Below are 18,300 nucleotides of genomic sequence, written 5' to 3'. Positions count from 1 at the left end.
CCACATTCAGAAGTATGGCTTTATTTCATACATAGCCAAGCAGCTACGTTTCAACAAACTGTTTCAAATGTAGAAGGTGACAAGGTCTCAGCAATCGAGGTAACTGTTCAAGTAAAAATCTTGAAGGAAAATTTCAAACAGAAGGCCGTGAACAAATTTGTTCCACACATAGTTCGCAATTTGATGACGAAATGTTGCTCAGAAGAAGAAAAACAAAGTATCACTAACACCTTTGTTTCGTTTTACGAGACATCAATGCAGTATTTAGATCAATGGACTGTCCATTTTCAAAGCTTGGAGATATTTCAATGGGTGATGTTGAAGAACACTCCAAAGTGGGAGGACATCCAACCGTCAGTTGACTATTTAATTAAGAATAAGTATTTTCCACCAGATTGTGATACTAAAGTATTCGATGAAATTGGGTATGTGTTGAAATATGTTGAAAGCAATGTTGCTAATTGGAACGAAGAACAAGTTGAAACAGATTCAAGATGGTCTAAGATCTTCACGCACTTTAAAGATAACTCAATAAACTGCGAATACGCAAGTAAAATTGTGGAATATGTGTTGACTCTCCCAGGGAGCAATGCATCTGTTGAAAGAGTATTTTCATCAATGACAAAAGTGTGGACATCTGAAAAAACTCAACTTTCTGTCAATGTTTTAAAATCGATTCTTCAAACAAAATTTAATTTCAATTTGAGTTGTCAGGACTTTTATGCAATGTTACGATCATCTCCAAAAGCGTTGCAACAAATAGCCTCCAGTGACAAATATACCACTAAACTCTGAGATCAAGTAGACTGAGCTACGGTTTGAGCAAATATTTAATTAAGTTAAGTGGTTCCCTTGTGTTGTTTACCGTAGTGTGTTTACGTTTGCTAAGAAAAACTAAGATGCAAATAATTATTCAATTTGAGCTAGTATTCATTTACAGTATTATTTGTTATGTTTTTGTAATGTAATGTCAATGGTTATTTTATTATTAAGGACGATTTTGTGAATTTCTTGCACTGTAAATTAATAAATGGCAAACTTTTTATTGAGATTCTTATTGTCAATCCATTTGTTGGATGTTAAGGATAAAGTTGGTTAACATTTACATAGTGGAATAATAATTTACAAATGTTTATTTGACGATTAGAATTGAACACCGAGATTAAACTTGATGATTTTTGCAGGCCTACCAATTAAGCTTAGCATTTATTGGTGTATTAGGATATTTACTTTTGAATAAAATGTTATATAGGGATAACAATGCATTTTTTTACTGTATGATAAAAAATTACATTAAAAACTGTCCATGTTACTTTTTATTAGTTATTCCCGAATCCCGATGACATCCATCCGCCATTTGTAAATTCAGTTCCTTTGCTCATTTCCCGCTGTTAAGGTGCTTGGTGAAGCTATCCACTTTGACTTTTGAGGATATTTCGAAGTAAAGATATGTTCCGTCCAATGAACTTAATTTAAATTCATGTTTAAACACCTTAAACAAATAGGTTAAATATAGTAAAAACTCAAATAAAAATCAAATTATGATTTAAAAAATATCACGTCTAGATTGCATAAAAACGCTAGTTTACACCTATTATTTTTCAAAATTTTTCCCCGGACCCCCCTCTTTATACCCCCCAGACCCCCCGGCAAGGTTTGTCCCGCTTTGAACTCCAAAATATATGGTCACGTTAGCTATCATCATGCCAAATTTCAGCCCAATCCGACCAGTATTTTTCGCGTTCACTTGTCACAAACATACATCCAAACTTTCTCATTTATAATATTAGTAGGATGTAGAGTAATCTCCAGTTGAGCCCATAATCCCCCATTTTTTGGGGACACTAGAACTTTTCAAAATCATAAAATGAAACTTTGTGCTAAGTTTGGACGACCACCACAAGGGTATCTGTGTATAGTTTACAATATTTCGATCTTGAGTAAGCTATATCGTGGTTTTTGCATACAGCATCCAATTTATTTATTCCTGGAACAAATCAAGGTATACACTGAGACATTGCCTTGCCATATAAATTATTTGCATCAAGAGACAAACACTGAGACATGGCCTTGTCATATAAGTTATTTGCATCAAAAGACAAACACTGAGGCTTGAGACATGGACTTGCCTTATAAGTTAATTGCATCAAGAGACAAACACTGAGACATGACCTTGCCATATAAGTTATTTGCATCAGGAGACAAACACTTACACATGGCCTTGCCATATAAATTGACATTGCCTTGCCATATAAATTATTTGCATCAAGATACAAATACGAAGACATGGCCTAGCCATATAAATTGTTTGCATCAAGATACAAATACAAAGACATGGCCTAGCCATATAAATTGTTAGCATCAAGATATAAGGTATACACTGGGACATTGCCTTGCCATGTATGTTATTTGAATCAAAAGACAAACACTGAGACATGGCCTTGCCATATAAGTTATTTGCATCTAGATACAAACACTGAGACATGGCCTTGCCATATAAGTTATTTGCATCAGGAGACAAACTCTGAGACATGCCATATAAATTGACATTGCCTTGCCATACAAATTGTTTGCATCAAGATACAAATACGAAGGCATGGCCTAGCCATTAAAATTGTTTGCTTCAACATATAATTTCGAAGACGTGGCCTAGCCATATAAATTGTTTGCATCAAGATACAACTACGAAGACATGGCCTAGCCATAAAAATTGTTTGCATCAAGATATAAAGTATACACTGGGAAATTGCCTTGCCATATATGTTATTTGTATCAAAAGACAAACACTAAGACATGGCCTTGCCGTATAAGTTTTTTGCATCAAGAGACAAACACTGAGACATGGCCTTGCCATATAAGTTATTTGCATCAAGACACAAACACTGAGACATGGCCTTGCCATAAAAGTTATTTGCATCAAAAGACAAACACTGAGACTTGAGACATGGACTTGCCATATAAGTTATTTGCATCAAGAGACAAACACTGAGACTTGAGACATGGACTTGCCATATAAGTTATTTGTATCAAAAGAAAAACACTGAGACATGGCCTTGCCATATAAATTGACATTGCCTTGCCATATAAATTGACATTGCCTTGCCATATAAATTGTTTGCATCAAGATACAAATACGAAGACATGGTCTAGCCATACAAATTGTTTGCATCAAGATATAAGGTATACACTGAGACATTGCCTTGCCATATATGTTATTTGCATCAAGAGACAAACACTGAGACATGACCTTGCCAAATAAGTAATTTGCATCAAAAGACAAACACTGAGACATGGCCTTGCCTTATAAATTGACATTGCCTTGCCATATAAATTGTTTGCATCAAGATTCAAATACGAAGGCATGGCCTAGCCATATAAATTGTTTGCATCAACATATAAATACGAAGACATGGCCTAGCCATATAAATTGTTTGCATCAACATATAAATACGAAGGCATTGCCTTGCCATATAAATTGTTTGCATCAAGATACAAATACGAAGACATGGTCTAGCCATACAAATTGTTTGCATCAAGATATAAGGTATACACTGAGACATTGCCTTGCCATATATGTTATTTGCATCAAGAGACAAACACTGAGACATGACCTTGCCAAATAAGTAATTTGCATCAAAAGACAAACACTGAGACATGGCCTTGCCTTATAAATTGACATTGCCTTGCCATATAAATTGTTTGCATCAAGATACAAATACGAAGACATGGCCTAGCCATATAAATGGTTTGCATCAAGATATAAATACGAAGGCATGGCCTAGCCATATAAATTGTTTCCATCAACATATAAATACGAAGACATGGCCTACCCATATACATTTTTTGCATCAACAAATATACAAAGACGATACAGACAGCTTTGTGTTAGTAAAAAAATCGGGGGGAAATCGGTCTTGTACATGGATACAGACAGCTTTGTGTTGGTCAAAAAATCGGAAAAAAATCGGAAAATCGGATCCAATAAAACCGGATCCAGCCCAAGATCCGGAATTTTCGGGATCCGATCCAGTGCCGGTTCTAGCACGGATCCGGCGGATCCGGTAGTCCGATATCCGGATCTGACCATCACTATATAACCATTTTAGGGAAAATAATGTTTTGCAGCAAAGTCTCAGGAACACATTTATGATCACTGTTGTGTTTCAACTGAATAATATCATCTAAATAGTCCGTGACTAACTAGTGCTGCAACCTAGTAATGCATTGAACAACCATCTGTAGCGCTATCTGTTCGCAATCGGTGGTGTCAGCTTAAATATCAGTTTTTGACTCCTCAGTCTTCAAGCACAGATAGCCGAGAAGGCTAGGGCGTGTGTCACTTGGCCAGTGGCATTCGTCTGCTCGGATCCGATTCCCGTCCTGTGTGGCAAATAATTGGTGACCCGTGTGTTTGTAGCAATATACTACAACCACTGGGGCATAGTGAGGTGTTCATAATCCTTGGTTTAGACATACACCTCAAAATCATCTGATTGGGCGAATCTTTTAGCTAAGTGGTTGTTAGTGTATCCTATGAACATACAGGTCACCAATGGCCGTTTTGCTACTTTTTGTTGAAATAACCTTCCTCTCTATATCCCTTAGAGATTTTTTAAAACAACGATATATCGTTCATAGCACTGAAAGGACTAACATTAATATCAGTTATAATATTTTATATTTTTTGCTGTGTTGTGTAATTGTTGGGATGTGTACAGAATTGGACGGACAAGTGGTGGAAGACAGATGGGGGGCTGAGCTTTGCAGTAGATATGACCAGGAGGCTCAGTTCTTGACCAACAGATCTGAGTTTGATAATATGGTACGTCAACTTCTTGATATATGCTCACATTAAATAGTAGTTACTTTTCAAGGATTAAAAAAGATGGTCTGATGATTGTATATAAAAAAATCTATGTTGTGAGTTTGTAAGAGTTTGTGTTCCGGTGTTGTCCCTAAAAGTTTACCAGTAAAGTTCATTTCTGTACTTTAACGGTTCACCCTTTGCTTTAAGGCATACGTTACATGCTAGGCCTTTTGAGACCGAGATGAACATAATAATTCAAGGTAACATTAAAGGCGACTAACTTCCTAAAAATGAATAGATTAAAATTGCTATTGAAAACATGAGAGAAAGAATTAATTGAGATTTTCATGAAGTTGTGAGTAGGCCTACATGTGATGCTTGAAAATATGATACTTAAGGAACTGGGAGGGTGTGGTATAACTACAGAGATGTAAGATACAGAAGAAACATTCAATGGTACACTTAAGTGGTGTCTAGCGCTAATGCTGATGTCTAGGGCAATGGCTCCCTTCCGCCTCCTCACTATCATGTACTACAACGCTCACGGTGGAGGAAGACCCTTTGCCCTGTGTGATAGAATTTGCCACTCAGTGGTAGCCCTTCAGGCTCTTCCTTGTACGTCACAAGTATACTTCCGCCCCAACATACCAGAGCTGAAAGCACACGGTTGACCCATAAGCTTGTATCCTCTGTACCTTACTTCTCTGTGGTATAACCAAAAACTCTGGATCACCATAAGTATTGCTAAACCTATAAGTTAATGAGATATAACTTACCATTTCTTGAAATGTACTATTTGACTGCTTGTGACTCAAATGAATCATTTTAGGCATTATTTTAAAAAGTTCAATGTTTATCATGTACAACACACAAAATAAAATTCCAGCATTGGGAGTGTGTCCACTGTCCAGCTGTCAAGTGTCAGATTATCAAATGCTGACTGCATTAACTGATTAATTAAAGGAACATTCTTTGTATTTGTTAACTAACCACACGCTTTTTTTAACTTTTAATTGATTTGCTCGTATAATACTTTACATATAAATTATTTGTTAATTATTGATTGAGTCTGAGTGATAAAAAAATCATTCAAGACAATACATTGGAAAATATATTGTTGATCTTCTCAGTACCTATTTAAATATTATGTTATAGGTTCATGCTTATTTTCATTTTTAGAATGACTATGGGAATGACTCCAACCATCTCCAGCAGAACCAGGTTAGTAGTGATTCACTGTTGTGGGTGTTGTAGGTTAATAAGATCAAGTTGGTTCATAATTGAAACAAAACATAAGCATTGAAAATAGTAAAAAACATACACTATCTATAAATTTGATCGGTTATTTGTGTTAGTGAACAACCAAAACAAAACTTAAAGAAATAAATTTATGTGGTTTTTTCAGGGTAGAATGAGAGATGGGGAAGAGAATGGTGAACTCGATGAAATGCTACAAATGAATGGAAGAAGACGATAATTTCTTTACCGTAAATTGAATTCATACCATATTACCATAATCAATTCTATTGCCATGTACATATGCTTTTTATGTATCTATATAGTTTTAAATTGTATATTACAATGCAAATACTTCTTGTACATTAATTAGTTCCTATTGTTATACAATTTATCTACCAAAGATTCGGATTGTAAGGGTTATGATCAAACTTATTTTAAGTTTTTGTACACCTGTTCTTTAGGGTCTGTTTGTTATTTTGTTATTTTTTACATTGTTTGTTAATTTACTATGACATATTTATGCTAACGCGTCTTTTAGTTATTTATTTTTAAACTTTACTTTTATGATGATTTTATCATTTTGTTTTAAAAGAAGTTCATTTTTGTGTTGACCATATGGGAGCGCGTAATAAAATAGGTTCAATGAAATCACTGAATAATCCCTTTAGCTCAAATGGTTGGGTTGACAAAGCATTCTTATCATGCATTTTTTTAATTTTCCCAAGGTTTAAAAAATCCAATAAGAACACCCCTGCCACAGCAAACCTGCAGACCAAGCGAATTTCCATTCACCTGGCTGGATTTCCACTAAAATCTGTACTTAAGATTGTCAGATTTATTTTCTTTTTAAATAACATTAATTTTTAATGAGTAATTAGTTTTGCTGCTACAGGGAAGGTAATAAGATGTTTTTTTAATGTTGATAGCTTTTTTTCTCAAGGCGCTAGGCATGAGCCCGGAACTGTTTTTCAGATTACTTCAGGCTAGACCTAGAAGTTGCGGCATTATCACTTGGATAAAATCAATTGGTGACTTGGCGGGATTTGAACCTGGGACTTCAGAGACCGAAGTGAACAGTTTATTTACCCTCCATAAGAATAACCAGGGAATTTTTTATTATTTTATTTTATTTTTTTAGCAACCGTTAGGCATACAACGGCTTCAATATACAAGACTAAAATATTATTATAATTTTTTTGTTTTGATCTACTTAATATTTATAGTAAAATTTGATGTTATGGGGGTAAAAAATGGGGAAAACCAATTTCCACCACATAATGAATTATGAAACGTTTGGCAAGTATGCTCTAACGTACAACTAATTTCAACAGGAAAAGTTATATATTTTTAAAGTGTCTCTCTACACATTACCTGTTTTCATTTCGTACAAAATATTACGTATCAGATACCACTGTATCTGTTGATGTTTTAATGTTTAAGTTTGTTTAAAAAGTTAAAAAGTATTTTTACTATGACAAATATTACCTACGAACTAGCTTAATTTGTACATACTTTACATGAATTATATAAGCTAAAATACCTGTCTAAAAGTAAATACTGTATCTTTATATGTATGATGGATCTGTATAAATTGTAAGTACTTCTGTAATGTTATATTTATTTTTGAAATATATTGCAAATATGTGTGATTTTAGTGTTAATGGGCTTTTAGTCATAATTATGTCTATGGACTGTCAACTTAAATGGCGTTTATTTCCTTGTTATTGCTGATATAAACCATGAAATATTTTGAACTGAAGACATGCTATTTAAGTTGGATACAAATCTATTGTTTCAGTAAATAGTAATATTTCATGATTTTTTTTTCTAGTATGTTTGCGGCTATAAACAAAATGTTTTTCATCAAGTATGTTACAATCAAAATATATCATGAAAAAATCTGTTGTAGCATTATTAATTATTAAGATGAGAAATGATTGTGGAAATATAATAAATTTACCTTCCTAAAAGAAACTGTTTTATGTTTTACCATCTTTACCCATTTTTCCAAAATAAGTACCGGTGTACTATAAATATCATGATTATGGTATGGGAGGGCTGACGGCATATTCAAACCCAAATGATTGGAAAATGAGTGTAATGACCTCTGTAGCCTCGTTACTGGCTGTGATCATCTGTTTCTTAGCAAGCCAATGAGAAATATATTAAAAATAAACGTTAATGTGAATATGTGATATTACAATGATTAACCAGATCGAAGGCTTGTCATCACAGCTTGCTTGGTTTGGTTTACATTAGTGGTACTAATCATGAGCTATTGATGAATACAAACATACTGCTAATTGACATATGGTAATAACGCATATAAGGATTGACTATTGTTTATTTTAATCATTGGCCCTCAAGATGCGTATGTGGTTTCTATTTTTCTTCTTCTTGATAGCTTCAGCGTCAGCCCTGTCTGGCCTCGGAGGTTTTGTAAGTATTTTTACCTTTTTATCATAGAAAAAATGTATATTTCGTACTTAGGGCTAAAAATTAGGTTTTGCTGGCTCGAGATAGTTTTAAAGTTCGAAGACGAGAACTTAAAACGATCGAGAGCTGGAAAACCATTTCAGTCCGTGGTACGAAAGCTATTATTTACCACACTATACCCTATTACCACTATTTACCACAATAATAATGCACACTAATAGTCAACACAACTACAACTTTAAGGTTATGTGAAGAAATAATTTGAGGAATCAGCAAAAATAATAATAAATAGTAGCTAGGCTGTGGTGATAATAAATCAATTCTATTGCAATGCTATGGATACTGATTGTGTAGTTAATGTGCATTCATGTTTTAATAAAGTAAGCGGGTATCTTATTTTCGGCCCTAGGGATGTAAAAACCTGGTAGGTCCCCAAATGACGATGACAGCTGGCATAGGCCTAGTCAGCAATACGTAGCTTTCGGCTTCCAATGAACGTTTGTAAAATGGCTAATAACATCATAGTGTGGTGAAAAATATTTTCACCACACTATAATATTTTTGGTTGTATTACATACGTTAATTGGTGGCTGAAAGTTACGTTTTGCTGGCTGTGCCAGCTGTCATCGTAATTTGGGGACCGAGCAGGTTTTTACAGGCCGGGGCCGCAAAATCAGCTGTCCGCTTACTTACTTAAAACATGAATGCATTTTAAATACACAATCAAAATCCATAGCATTGCAATAGAATTGTGTTATTGTCACCGTTGCCTAGCAACTATTTATTTTAATTTTTGCTGATTCCTCAAATTATTTCTTCACATAACCTTAAAGTTGTAGTTGTGTTGACTATCAGTGTGCATTATTATAGTGGTAATAGGGTAAAGTGTGGTGAAAAAATAGCGTTCGTACCACGGACCGAAATGGTTTTACAGCTCTCGATCGATTTAAGTTCTCGACTTCGTCTCAAACTTAAAAACTATCTCGAGCCGGCAAAACCTCATTTTCGGCCCTAGGTACGAAATATACTATTTTGTCTTCAGTTGTGACATTTTGCCCACTAGAATTAGTTTGCAAAACAGCTGACTAAACAGAATAGAATGCAAATGGAATTAAGTTAGCAAAATGGGACCAGCAATGACATTGTTTATCCCATTACAACAATTATATGCAGCCACAAAATCATAGCTTCAATGTTGTAATTTTGTAACAAAAATATATTGTGCAACTTGTGTTCAAGTTCAAAGTGTTTTTTTAATTGACAACATTTTTCCCTTTTTAAAAAAAGTGCTACTTACTATTTAGTTACTACTTAGCTATTTTAGTAGTGCTGCACAAACAGCTATTTGAAATACTCTCCATCTTACTATAGAAAAATAGTAAATTTTCTCATAAATTAACCTTGCAAGTGTACAGTTAGAATTTTTATGATATTGGGAAACACAACACAACAGTTTGGACGCTATCCATACCTAACTTTATACAAGCATATTTATACCTATCTTTTATAAGAATTATAAACAAGTGTTTCATGTTAATAATGTCTATATTAAGGAAGTTTACATGTTATTTATGTCACACTACATATTTTTCAGTGCAAATCGAATAGTGGTTGTGAAACAAACACGTGCAACGACATTGGAGTGTGTAATGATTATGATGGTTACATAAAGAAAGACAAAAAAAGCTCAACTTCCATGCTGACTGACAAAGCTGTCTACACCCCAAAAGTGTGAATAAACTAGAGAAAAGTTTGAGAAATAAACAAGTCCCAACAAAAGTAGTTAAGGTTTTTTTGTACCACTTCATGGAAATAATCACATTGCCATACCTGTAAACAGTACCCAAAATAGCTCATTGCCGCTCTAGAGCGGAAATGCTCATAAAATCATCGGATTTCACAGTTGTCGTTTCTACACCAACTGAGATCCGGTACGTTGGTTAACAACCGGTGGGCAAATAACATAAACTTAAATAAGCAAACATAACATAAATTACATTTTATATACATATAAAAAGTTTATCTTAATACTTTACTTCTTGAAATGGCGACCATACGAAGGTAGGAATGGATCATTCCCACTTGATAATCAGCTGATTTCACTGTTGGCGTTTCTACACCAATCACAGCGGTGGATCAGGTAAAGTAACAACCAATTAAAAAAGCAAGAAACATAACATAAAAGAAATTTTATATACAACTAAAAAGTTAATCTGTATGCTATGATTAGTTAATTATGGTGGAAGGAAAAATCGTGTGTGTATTACAAGCACAAACAATCATTGCCACTCTCGAAATGTATGGCCACACTCAGCTATAGCTTCGAGCGGCCATCTACACTTCTCGAACGGCAATGACATACTTTGCGCTCTTAATACACAAATAGCTTTGACGAACAAAATTAAACAACATTTTGTTCAATGTTACTGTGATATATCCTTCCCTTTGATTTCCCTTTTCAATCTTTTTTCCTATCAATTGTAAGCAAAAGTTCTCTTCATAAAACATATTTACATCATAGAATATTTTTGCAAAATAAAAACTTTTATATATTTTACACTGATAAAAAAATAAGTTTACTCATACTTAAAAAAAAAAAAACACTAGACTTTTTCAAGGTAATGAGAAAAACCAACATAATTCATTCAAACATCTCATTTAATCCGCATCTTACTTTTTATATCACAACATGTCTTGATTTCTCATTCTTAGATATTTACACCTTCGGCAAAACAATAGATTCCTCATCAAACACATACAGCGACTAAATTAAATTGGTAATATTCTTAACAAAAATCTAAAATAGCTTAAATACAATATTTTACATCAGGTATCCTACATATTTTCTGGTGAGTTAGTAGGATTCTAGAGAATTCACATCCAGCTGCTCAAAAATAATATGTTTCAGACAAAGCTCAAAAACTAAAACAAGGACTGTTGTCTGATTTTATGTCTTTGAAATAAATTATCTCAGAATAAGTGATACAACAATATAAAGAAGAAATATAAATACTGATTAATAAAATTAAATCGAAGCCTTAAAAGTGATGAATATGTTTGAAATATTGTTATTTTTGTAAAATACTTCAATGATTCTTCATTGTGATGTTAATGTTTTCACTAAAACAGTGAGAATTTCACATACATTTTGTACAAAATCACATTTACATCGAAATATTTTTCACAATTTTCCTAGCATTTAATAGATGTAGGCCTACATTATTTTAATCAAAAGATCTTAAACTTAACAGGAATTTTTATATTGGATAAATTGTTAGTATTTTATGATTTTAATTTTAGGAACTTAAAGGATATATGATTCTTTCCATAGATCGTTGTGTACATCATTTGTACCTTCAAACCAATAAAGCCATATCAATAATTATGTGATGATAGTTTTTTTGGTATACAAATATAAGCGGGGATTGATAAAGAGTGACGTATCTGTACACTAAAACTTCCATAACTAATTGTTTAAGTCTGTGTAATACAGTAATATTTATAGTAAGTGATATCTTTCAAGTATTTTAATTAATTTTAATATAAGATCCAAAATTATAATTTCATCATGAATTGAGAATGTAATAAAACTACAGGCATTAAAAGTTTAAAGTTAGTAAATATTTTCATCATTCAAGACATTCAACCAACACTTCCCTTCAATATGGCATTCTTATTACTGAAGCGTTCTCAATATAACTATCTGCTATTTGATGAAGAAAATTAATTAAATATTTAGGTTACACAAAGGATGGTTATTTTAATGAGATCACATGTAAATTGTGCAATCAATAATTTGTAAAAGAAAAAATAAGGTTTCTTGTCAAAGTACAGAATTGTATAAGGACTTCAATGTTAAGAAAAGTTCAGTATTGCAGTTTTAAAAGACAATTAAAGAGCTTGATTATTTAATATCAAGGTTTTAAGACTTTAAGGTTGAAAAAAAACTTGTTTCTAATATCATTGCCCAGATACGTTTGAAAAAAAAAATCTTTACTGGCGAATCCTACTTTACTATAATCAATATACATGTATATTATTCTAAACTTTTATTAATTTTACTGAACCATTTCTAATATATTTTTATTTAAATTACAAAATATACCTATTTGGCATTGAAAAATAAGATTTGGGTTGCAGAAAGACTTTGAAAAAATATACACACATATATATTCTAGTTTAGATATTTGATGAGAAAGTTTGTGAGGTACTTGCCAATGAAAGTTCCATATTTAAATTTGTTGACAGAAATATGCATGTGATGATTATTTTTATTTAGGTTGTAAATTTATACAATTTCTCTGTACAATGATATTTTTTACAAGTTTGAATAAAATATTAAAACTGGAAACATACTAAACTTCCAAGAGCTATTATTAAAAATCAAAGATATTGAAAAAAGTTTTATACTGCAATGGCACTGAAATGTATTTTGTTTGCTTTGGAATTGATTTTTTAACATCTGTAACAGATACCTTGACACTGTTTAAATGAATGTTGTTCGTTTTAACTAGTCATAAAAGTTAATAAGTAAAATTATAGTTTCGTATATAAAATGTAAACAATATTGGCAGTGTAGAGTGGCAGTTCACATTCCCTTGACTAAAGATAATTTCTGCACCTTTACACAACTTTGTTAATGTTGATCATAGTTGGTTGGTTTATGTATGTCATTGTCAAATACAATTTACCTAAATAAATAAATACAGATTAATTCATCTATGGAATGAAAATCATTTTATACAATTTTTAACAAAGCGTGATCATCCCCTCAACAATACAATTTTGTTTGCCTACAACAACCACGACTGCATTGTTTTATAAAAACAAGCAACCAAATAAAAATAAATATTTAAAATAACCTCACCAATGACAGTTTCAAAAAAGTAATGAAAATGGTCGATTCTGCCCAAAGTAGTTAAAAGGTAACATTTTAATCCCCCATAAAATGTTACACTATCTACATTTTCAAGAGATGAAAAGTTTGATACCTCGTGAAAGGATATACTGGACATTGTTGAGTTATCAGTTCAAGTTGAAAATTTAAAAACAGATAGTTGACAGCGCAACTTAACAAGAAATAAACTTAAGGCTATCTGGTGGTTGGCCGCTTATCACAGAGGTACCTCTGCGCCGCGCAGCAGTTGCTGATGAAGGATGGCGAGCCGCAGTATTGGTAACCGTAGCGTTGGAGAAACTCGTAACACGACATCCCTCCGTTCAATTTTGGATCCTTGTCCACACACTCAGTGTCTTCCACTGCAAAAACATGTAAAACACACATTAAACATTTGAGCTTTGAAGGCTGAAATATGTGTGTTACTAGCGTAACATAATCAAACTTAAAAAAAAAAATAGTGAATTAAGCCACACTTAAAAAGAGATACAACCTGAGAGTCAAGTTTAGAACAACGTTTTGGTTGATAATTTTTGTCAGTGTGGTAGACCTTTTAGGTGTGATCATAAATTACCGAACTGTCTTAAGACGCTGTCTCTCTGGATAGGAGGGAGACAGCTCTGTAAATTGAGGGTTTAATCCCGTCTCAGTTAGGTATAGTGTGTAACTCCTGGGAGTTCACCCGTCTATGGGGAAGGCCTACCCAAAACAGAGGATGGCTCAGGTAGGAGTTGCTGGGAAGTGTGGATTCTTTGAGAGTTAAGCCGCAAATGGCATTTTACTACTTTTTGGTTATTCTTCTGGGTGTATCCACAAAAACTTGTTTGAAATTATTTGGAATTTTTGTTTGTAAGATATCAATTAATGTAATTAAATCACTGAATAATCTTTAGAGTTCATAGAACCTAAACTATTTAACGCTTAATCAATTAAGAAAGCCCTTTTAACTCAGTTAGTCATAAAGTAATTCTAACTCCAGAGTTTGATAATCTGAAAAATAATGAGGATAGTAGGTTGATGAGGCATACCTTTAAAATGTTGACAATAATTTTCTACAATCCTATTATTTCTTTAGCATTTATATCAGTTTATACTAACCATAATCATAATCTCAAAATTGGTTTATATTTTTTCTTAAACCAAAATACATTTCCATATTTAATTTCTTCAGCTAAATATGCTAACATGCATGGGTGGATATTATTAGTACTGTTATGTCTGATTAGAGATATTCATGTGATTAAATAAGTTAGAATTATTAATATTAGACAGACACAGGGTACATAAGAACTGGTCCTGAAATGCCAAAACATAAAAATACTTACCAGTACCTAAAATCACTGAAACAAAATTAAAGAGCGACAATTAAAACACTTTTGAAGGCCAAAATTTCATGTTTCAGTACACATCCTCATGCAGAAATTATGATGAGTCACAGAACACAACATGGTTACAGCTCGAAAAACAGTGAAATTTAGTCACAGAGACAATGAATGGTACACATAAGAAAGTCTGTGTCGTTCATATGAAACTCTGTTGAGATGATGATTACGATGACAGTAATGATGGCGATTTTTCTGATGGATGGTCATGAGTGATATACAGTAATTGAAGAAAGAACAGAAGTGGAAGAGAATTAACAGTGCCTTAGTTACATTGAAGCTCCATCACGTGCTCAGGTTACAAAAATATCAGTCAAACTTACCACTGGGTATTGAACTTGTATATGGCTGGTATGGGGGCTGTGTAAATTTGTCGTTAGACTTAGTCCAGTAAGGTGTGGTCTTTTGATAATCTTTAGTCGTTTTGAAATAAGAAGGTGTGGTGTACTTTGATTTTCCAAAGTCAGCAAAGTTGTAAGGATTCTTTGTCGTTTTCAGTTTGGAATTACTTAAAGAGTTAGTATATGGTTTAACACCAATGTCATTGTTTGGGTTCTGAGTAACACCTTTGTAGTTGTCGTAATAGTTGTAAGGCGTTGTGTGGTAAGTGGTTGTGCCTGGATTGTAATACGATTCTGTCGTACTCGCAGTTCTCCAAAAATCATCCCACTCCGACCTGATTACACCCACAAACACATATTTACAAGGCAATGATCACAGAAAAAGAACAAAATGAGAAACAACAGCTACTTAAATCTCCTTCATTCATTTTACTTTTAGTAAATCTGAGTTAAGGAAACATATAATAAATAACAACATTACATAGCAGAAACATAAACCTAGATTGGTTTATCCTTCCATTTCAGTACCATTTGCTTTCAAGCTAAACACCTTGGAACTTTTGAGTAGATCAACTACTAAGCTTGAGATTTTGTCAAAAAGAGTCACTTGATGCTGTAGTGATGAAATATACTATTTAACTCTATAGTGCAAATTGTTCATCAGTATTCAAAATTATTACCTTTTATTTATTTTTTTAAGGTGTGTTCATATGTAAAGCTATTTATGAATTTTATGAATGCATGTATGATTGTGCTTTTATCTCTACTGCAGCTACTCATGCATCTACAGAACCAACTCATTATAATACAAATAAAATTTTATAAATATCTTGTTTTGTCAGAAATTTTTACATATCAAAATTAACAGACATGGAAATAACTAAATAACTATGGGTAAATGTTTATGACGTTTTTACGTATATTTAAGCATTTTTAGGGCACATTTTAAAGTACCGGTACCTAAAAAATTAGTAGTAGCAAAGAAAAAGGTTTTAGCCTTCCAAAAACTTAAAATTGATATTGGTGTAGCAAAACACCAAAATAAAAAATAAATCATTTTTAGGGCTAATACTATTGTAATTTTACTATTTAAGTTTATTAATAACCTTTTGAATCTATTACTGGAACAAAAACATGCAAGTAACATATTCCTCTGCTAAAATTTACATGAGAGTGAGTTCAACATTCAACTCATTACCCTACCATACATTCTCTACATAATCGTGCAGTGAAAAACTGGCTTTTCAATAATTACATGCATACAAAAACTTACAAGGTTTATGCTTCAATATTTTACTTTGGTCATTACTAGCAGTTGTAAAGTAAAAGACTCTACATTAAACCGGACAGAATTAAACTAAGTATCGTCTTCTGCTGATCCTTAAGGATGATTAATCTATTTTAAGATCCTTTCACGCGGTAAAGTTTTTGCCCTCCGGTTGAAAACCGTACAGTTTTATGCCCTGTCTATGTTTCTTTCACTTCACATCACATGACATACATCAAGATGAATGTTTTTGTGTTTACAATGTCACAATAAACATAAACAGTGTCCAATTGACAAGAAAGATTTTAAATAATTAACAAAGTAACAGTTGATCTATTTTCACTGACTGGTTCAACAACAACAGAACGAGCAGTGTGAAAGCTTGCAATAGAATTCATACGCCACTGACACATGGCCATGACACAGCAACTGGTTCAGTGGCAGCGGGTGGCTGATAGACAGCACGGATTTTGGCCATCGCCGTAAATGTACTCTTCTTAACATTACGAAAGAAAATTATCTGTACAGTTTTCAACCGTACAGCAAAAACTGCCTTGTGTGAAATCAACGTAAGGGAGTATGTTTAATCTGTGATAAACCTTTGACTATGAATGTAACCAGACATCCCATTTCCATGTTAAAGTTGTAGCCAGTTTTAGCTAGAAAATGAATGTAGTTTAATCAAGTCACTGATAGAGTGTGCTTAGCTTAATAATTACTGATTACTTTAAAATACCCCCAACTATCTAAGTGAAACTGACAGGGAAACTTATAGTCCTCGCCACCCTAACTTGAGGCAGCCCAAGGCCGCACTAGATATACGGCGTGCAGCCTTGGGCTGCCTCAAGTTAGGGTGGCGAGGACTATAGTTGTAAGCAACAACGTCTTTTATGCCAGGTAAACTAAAAACGATCACAGTAAAAAAATCCCAAGGGAGAAAATAGAATATAGACTACAGCAAACTCTATGAGCGGCTCATTTTATGTTTTTGTTTAATAAAAAGTTGACAACAATTAATTCTAAAGATGGGATGTTTACTTCGGCGTCCAAAAGTCAAGATTATACATGGTGGATGGTTATACTTCAAGATTCTACTGTGGAAAGTGAGTTGATACTGTCTCATAGTTTACCTCTGGGTTGTGGAGTTAAGCAGCGCGTAGACCGGACGACTCTGAGTGGCTGCCGTGTTGACGTCGTTCCGTCTCAGGTACGTTGGTGTGTTCTGCGAGTAGTCCGGGATGATGTTCTCATGTTCCGGCATACACATGCCATTGTTGCACACCTGCAATCCGGAAAATTTTGGAGTTAGTATTGAAAAGTAAACTGTGTTGGCTCTTGGTGGGAAGGGACATCACCAATTGAGATAGTTATTGTTTCTCAACTTAATATGTTTGCCAGCACAATATAAAATGGTATTTCCCATTCATGCAGACATAGGCGTCCATCAGTATGGGCTGGGGGAGGGGGGGGGGGTTCGAGCCATCATTATGAGACCCGATATGTTTACCACATTTTGCAAAGATTGTGTAATAAAGACGTAAAAGTAAAACTTTAAAAAATGGCACAAAAAAAATAACTAAATTGAAAATGCAAATTTAGGTGCAAAAATCAACAATTTTGCATATAAATAAAAATAAAAAAATTATTCTGTAAGGTACCTCCTAGACTATTAAGTCCTCTTATCGAACAGTTAGAAAGACGCCTATGCATATATAGACCCATGACACATAGACGATAGGATGGTAATATCTAACTAAATAGACTTGCGACACATATTTTTTGGGGTGTTCCTGTGTTGTTATGAAGCTAATTTCTTCATAACGGTATATTTGAAAGACCTAAGTTTTAGATCTACTAAATATTTGCAGCACTTGGTCCATGGATATGAAAAATAATTACGTCATATAACAGTTGTCAAATCTGATTTTACT

The 18,300-nt window shown here is 33.4% G+C and overlaps 2 protein-coding genes and 1 long non-coding RNA gene across 7 annotated transcripts in view; 2 read left to right on the top strand and 1 right to left on the bottom strand.

Moving 5' to 3' along the window:
- Positions 1–6,503, top strand: part of LOC129004831 (dystrobrevin beta-like) — a 31,769-nt gene extending 25,266 nt beyond the window's left edge. For 2 of the 3 annotated variants that reach the window (XM_054433483.1, XM_054433482.1), the window contains exons 15-17: positions 4,719–4,822; positions 5,987–6,028; positions 6,213–6,503. In XM_054433483.1, coding sequence (XP_054289458.1) covers positions 4,719–4,822; positions 5,987–6,028; positions 6,213–6,284 — 218 coding nt within the window. In that variant the 3' untranslated portion in view covers positions 6,285–6,503. The remainder of the gene's footprint in view (positions 1–4,718; positions 4,823–5,986; positions 6,029–6,212) is intronic. The other variant, XM_054433484.1, reaches the window with a different exon arrangement.
- A 1,897-nt stretch (positions 6,504–8,400) lies between these two features.
- Positions 8,401–10,264, top strand: LOC129004839 (uncharacterized). The gene is made up of 2 exons (XR_008491771.1): positions 8,401–8,485; positions 10,077–10,264. It is a non-coding gene; the product is annotated as an uncharacterized LOC129004839 (long non-coding RNA).
- An 858-nt stretch (positions 10,265–11,122) lies between these two features.
- LOC129004830 (A disintegrin and metalloproteinase with thrombospondin motifs 16-like) overlaps positions 11,123–18,300 on the bottom strand; it is a 135,598-nt gene continuing 128,420 nt past the window's right edge. For 2 of the 3 annotated variants that reach the window (XM_054433479.1, XM_054433478.1), the window contains exons 16-18: positions 17,500–17,651; positions 15,085–15,437; positions 11,123–13,741 (exon numbers count right to left, since the gene is read on the bottom strand). In XM_054433479.1, the coding sequence (XP_054289454.1) occupies positions 13,575–13,741; positions 15,085–15,437; positions 17,500–17,651 (672 nt within the window). In that variant the 3' untranslated portion in view covers positions 11,123–13,574. The remainder of the gene's footprint in view (positions 13,742–15,084; positions 15,438–17,499; positions 17,652–18,300) is intronic. The other variant, XM_054433480.1, reaches the window with a different exon arrangement.

This window comes from Macrosteles quadrilineatus, unplaced genomic scaffold (genome assembly GCF_028750875.1).
Source record: "Macrosteles quadrilineatus isolate MER2022 unplaced genomic scaffold, UCM_ALF_1.0 Scaffold_11__1_contigs__length_5352618, whole genome shotgun sequence".
Taxonomy (NCBI): Eukaryota; Metazoa; Arthropoda; class Insecta; order Hemiptera; family Cicadellidae; genus Macrosteles; species Macrosteles quadrilineatus.
This window is presented reverse-complemented; position numbering and strand designations above follow the sequence as displayed.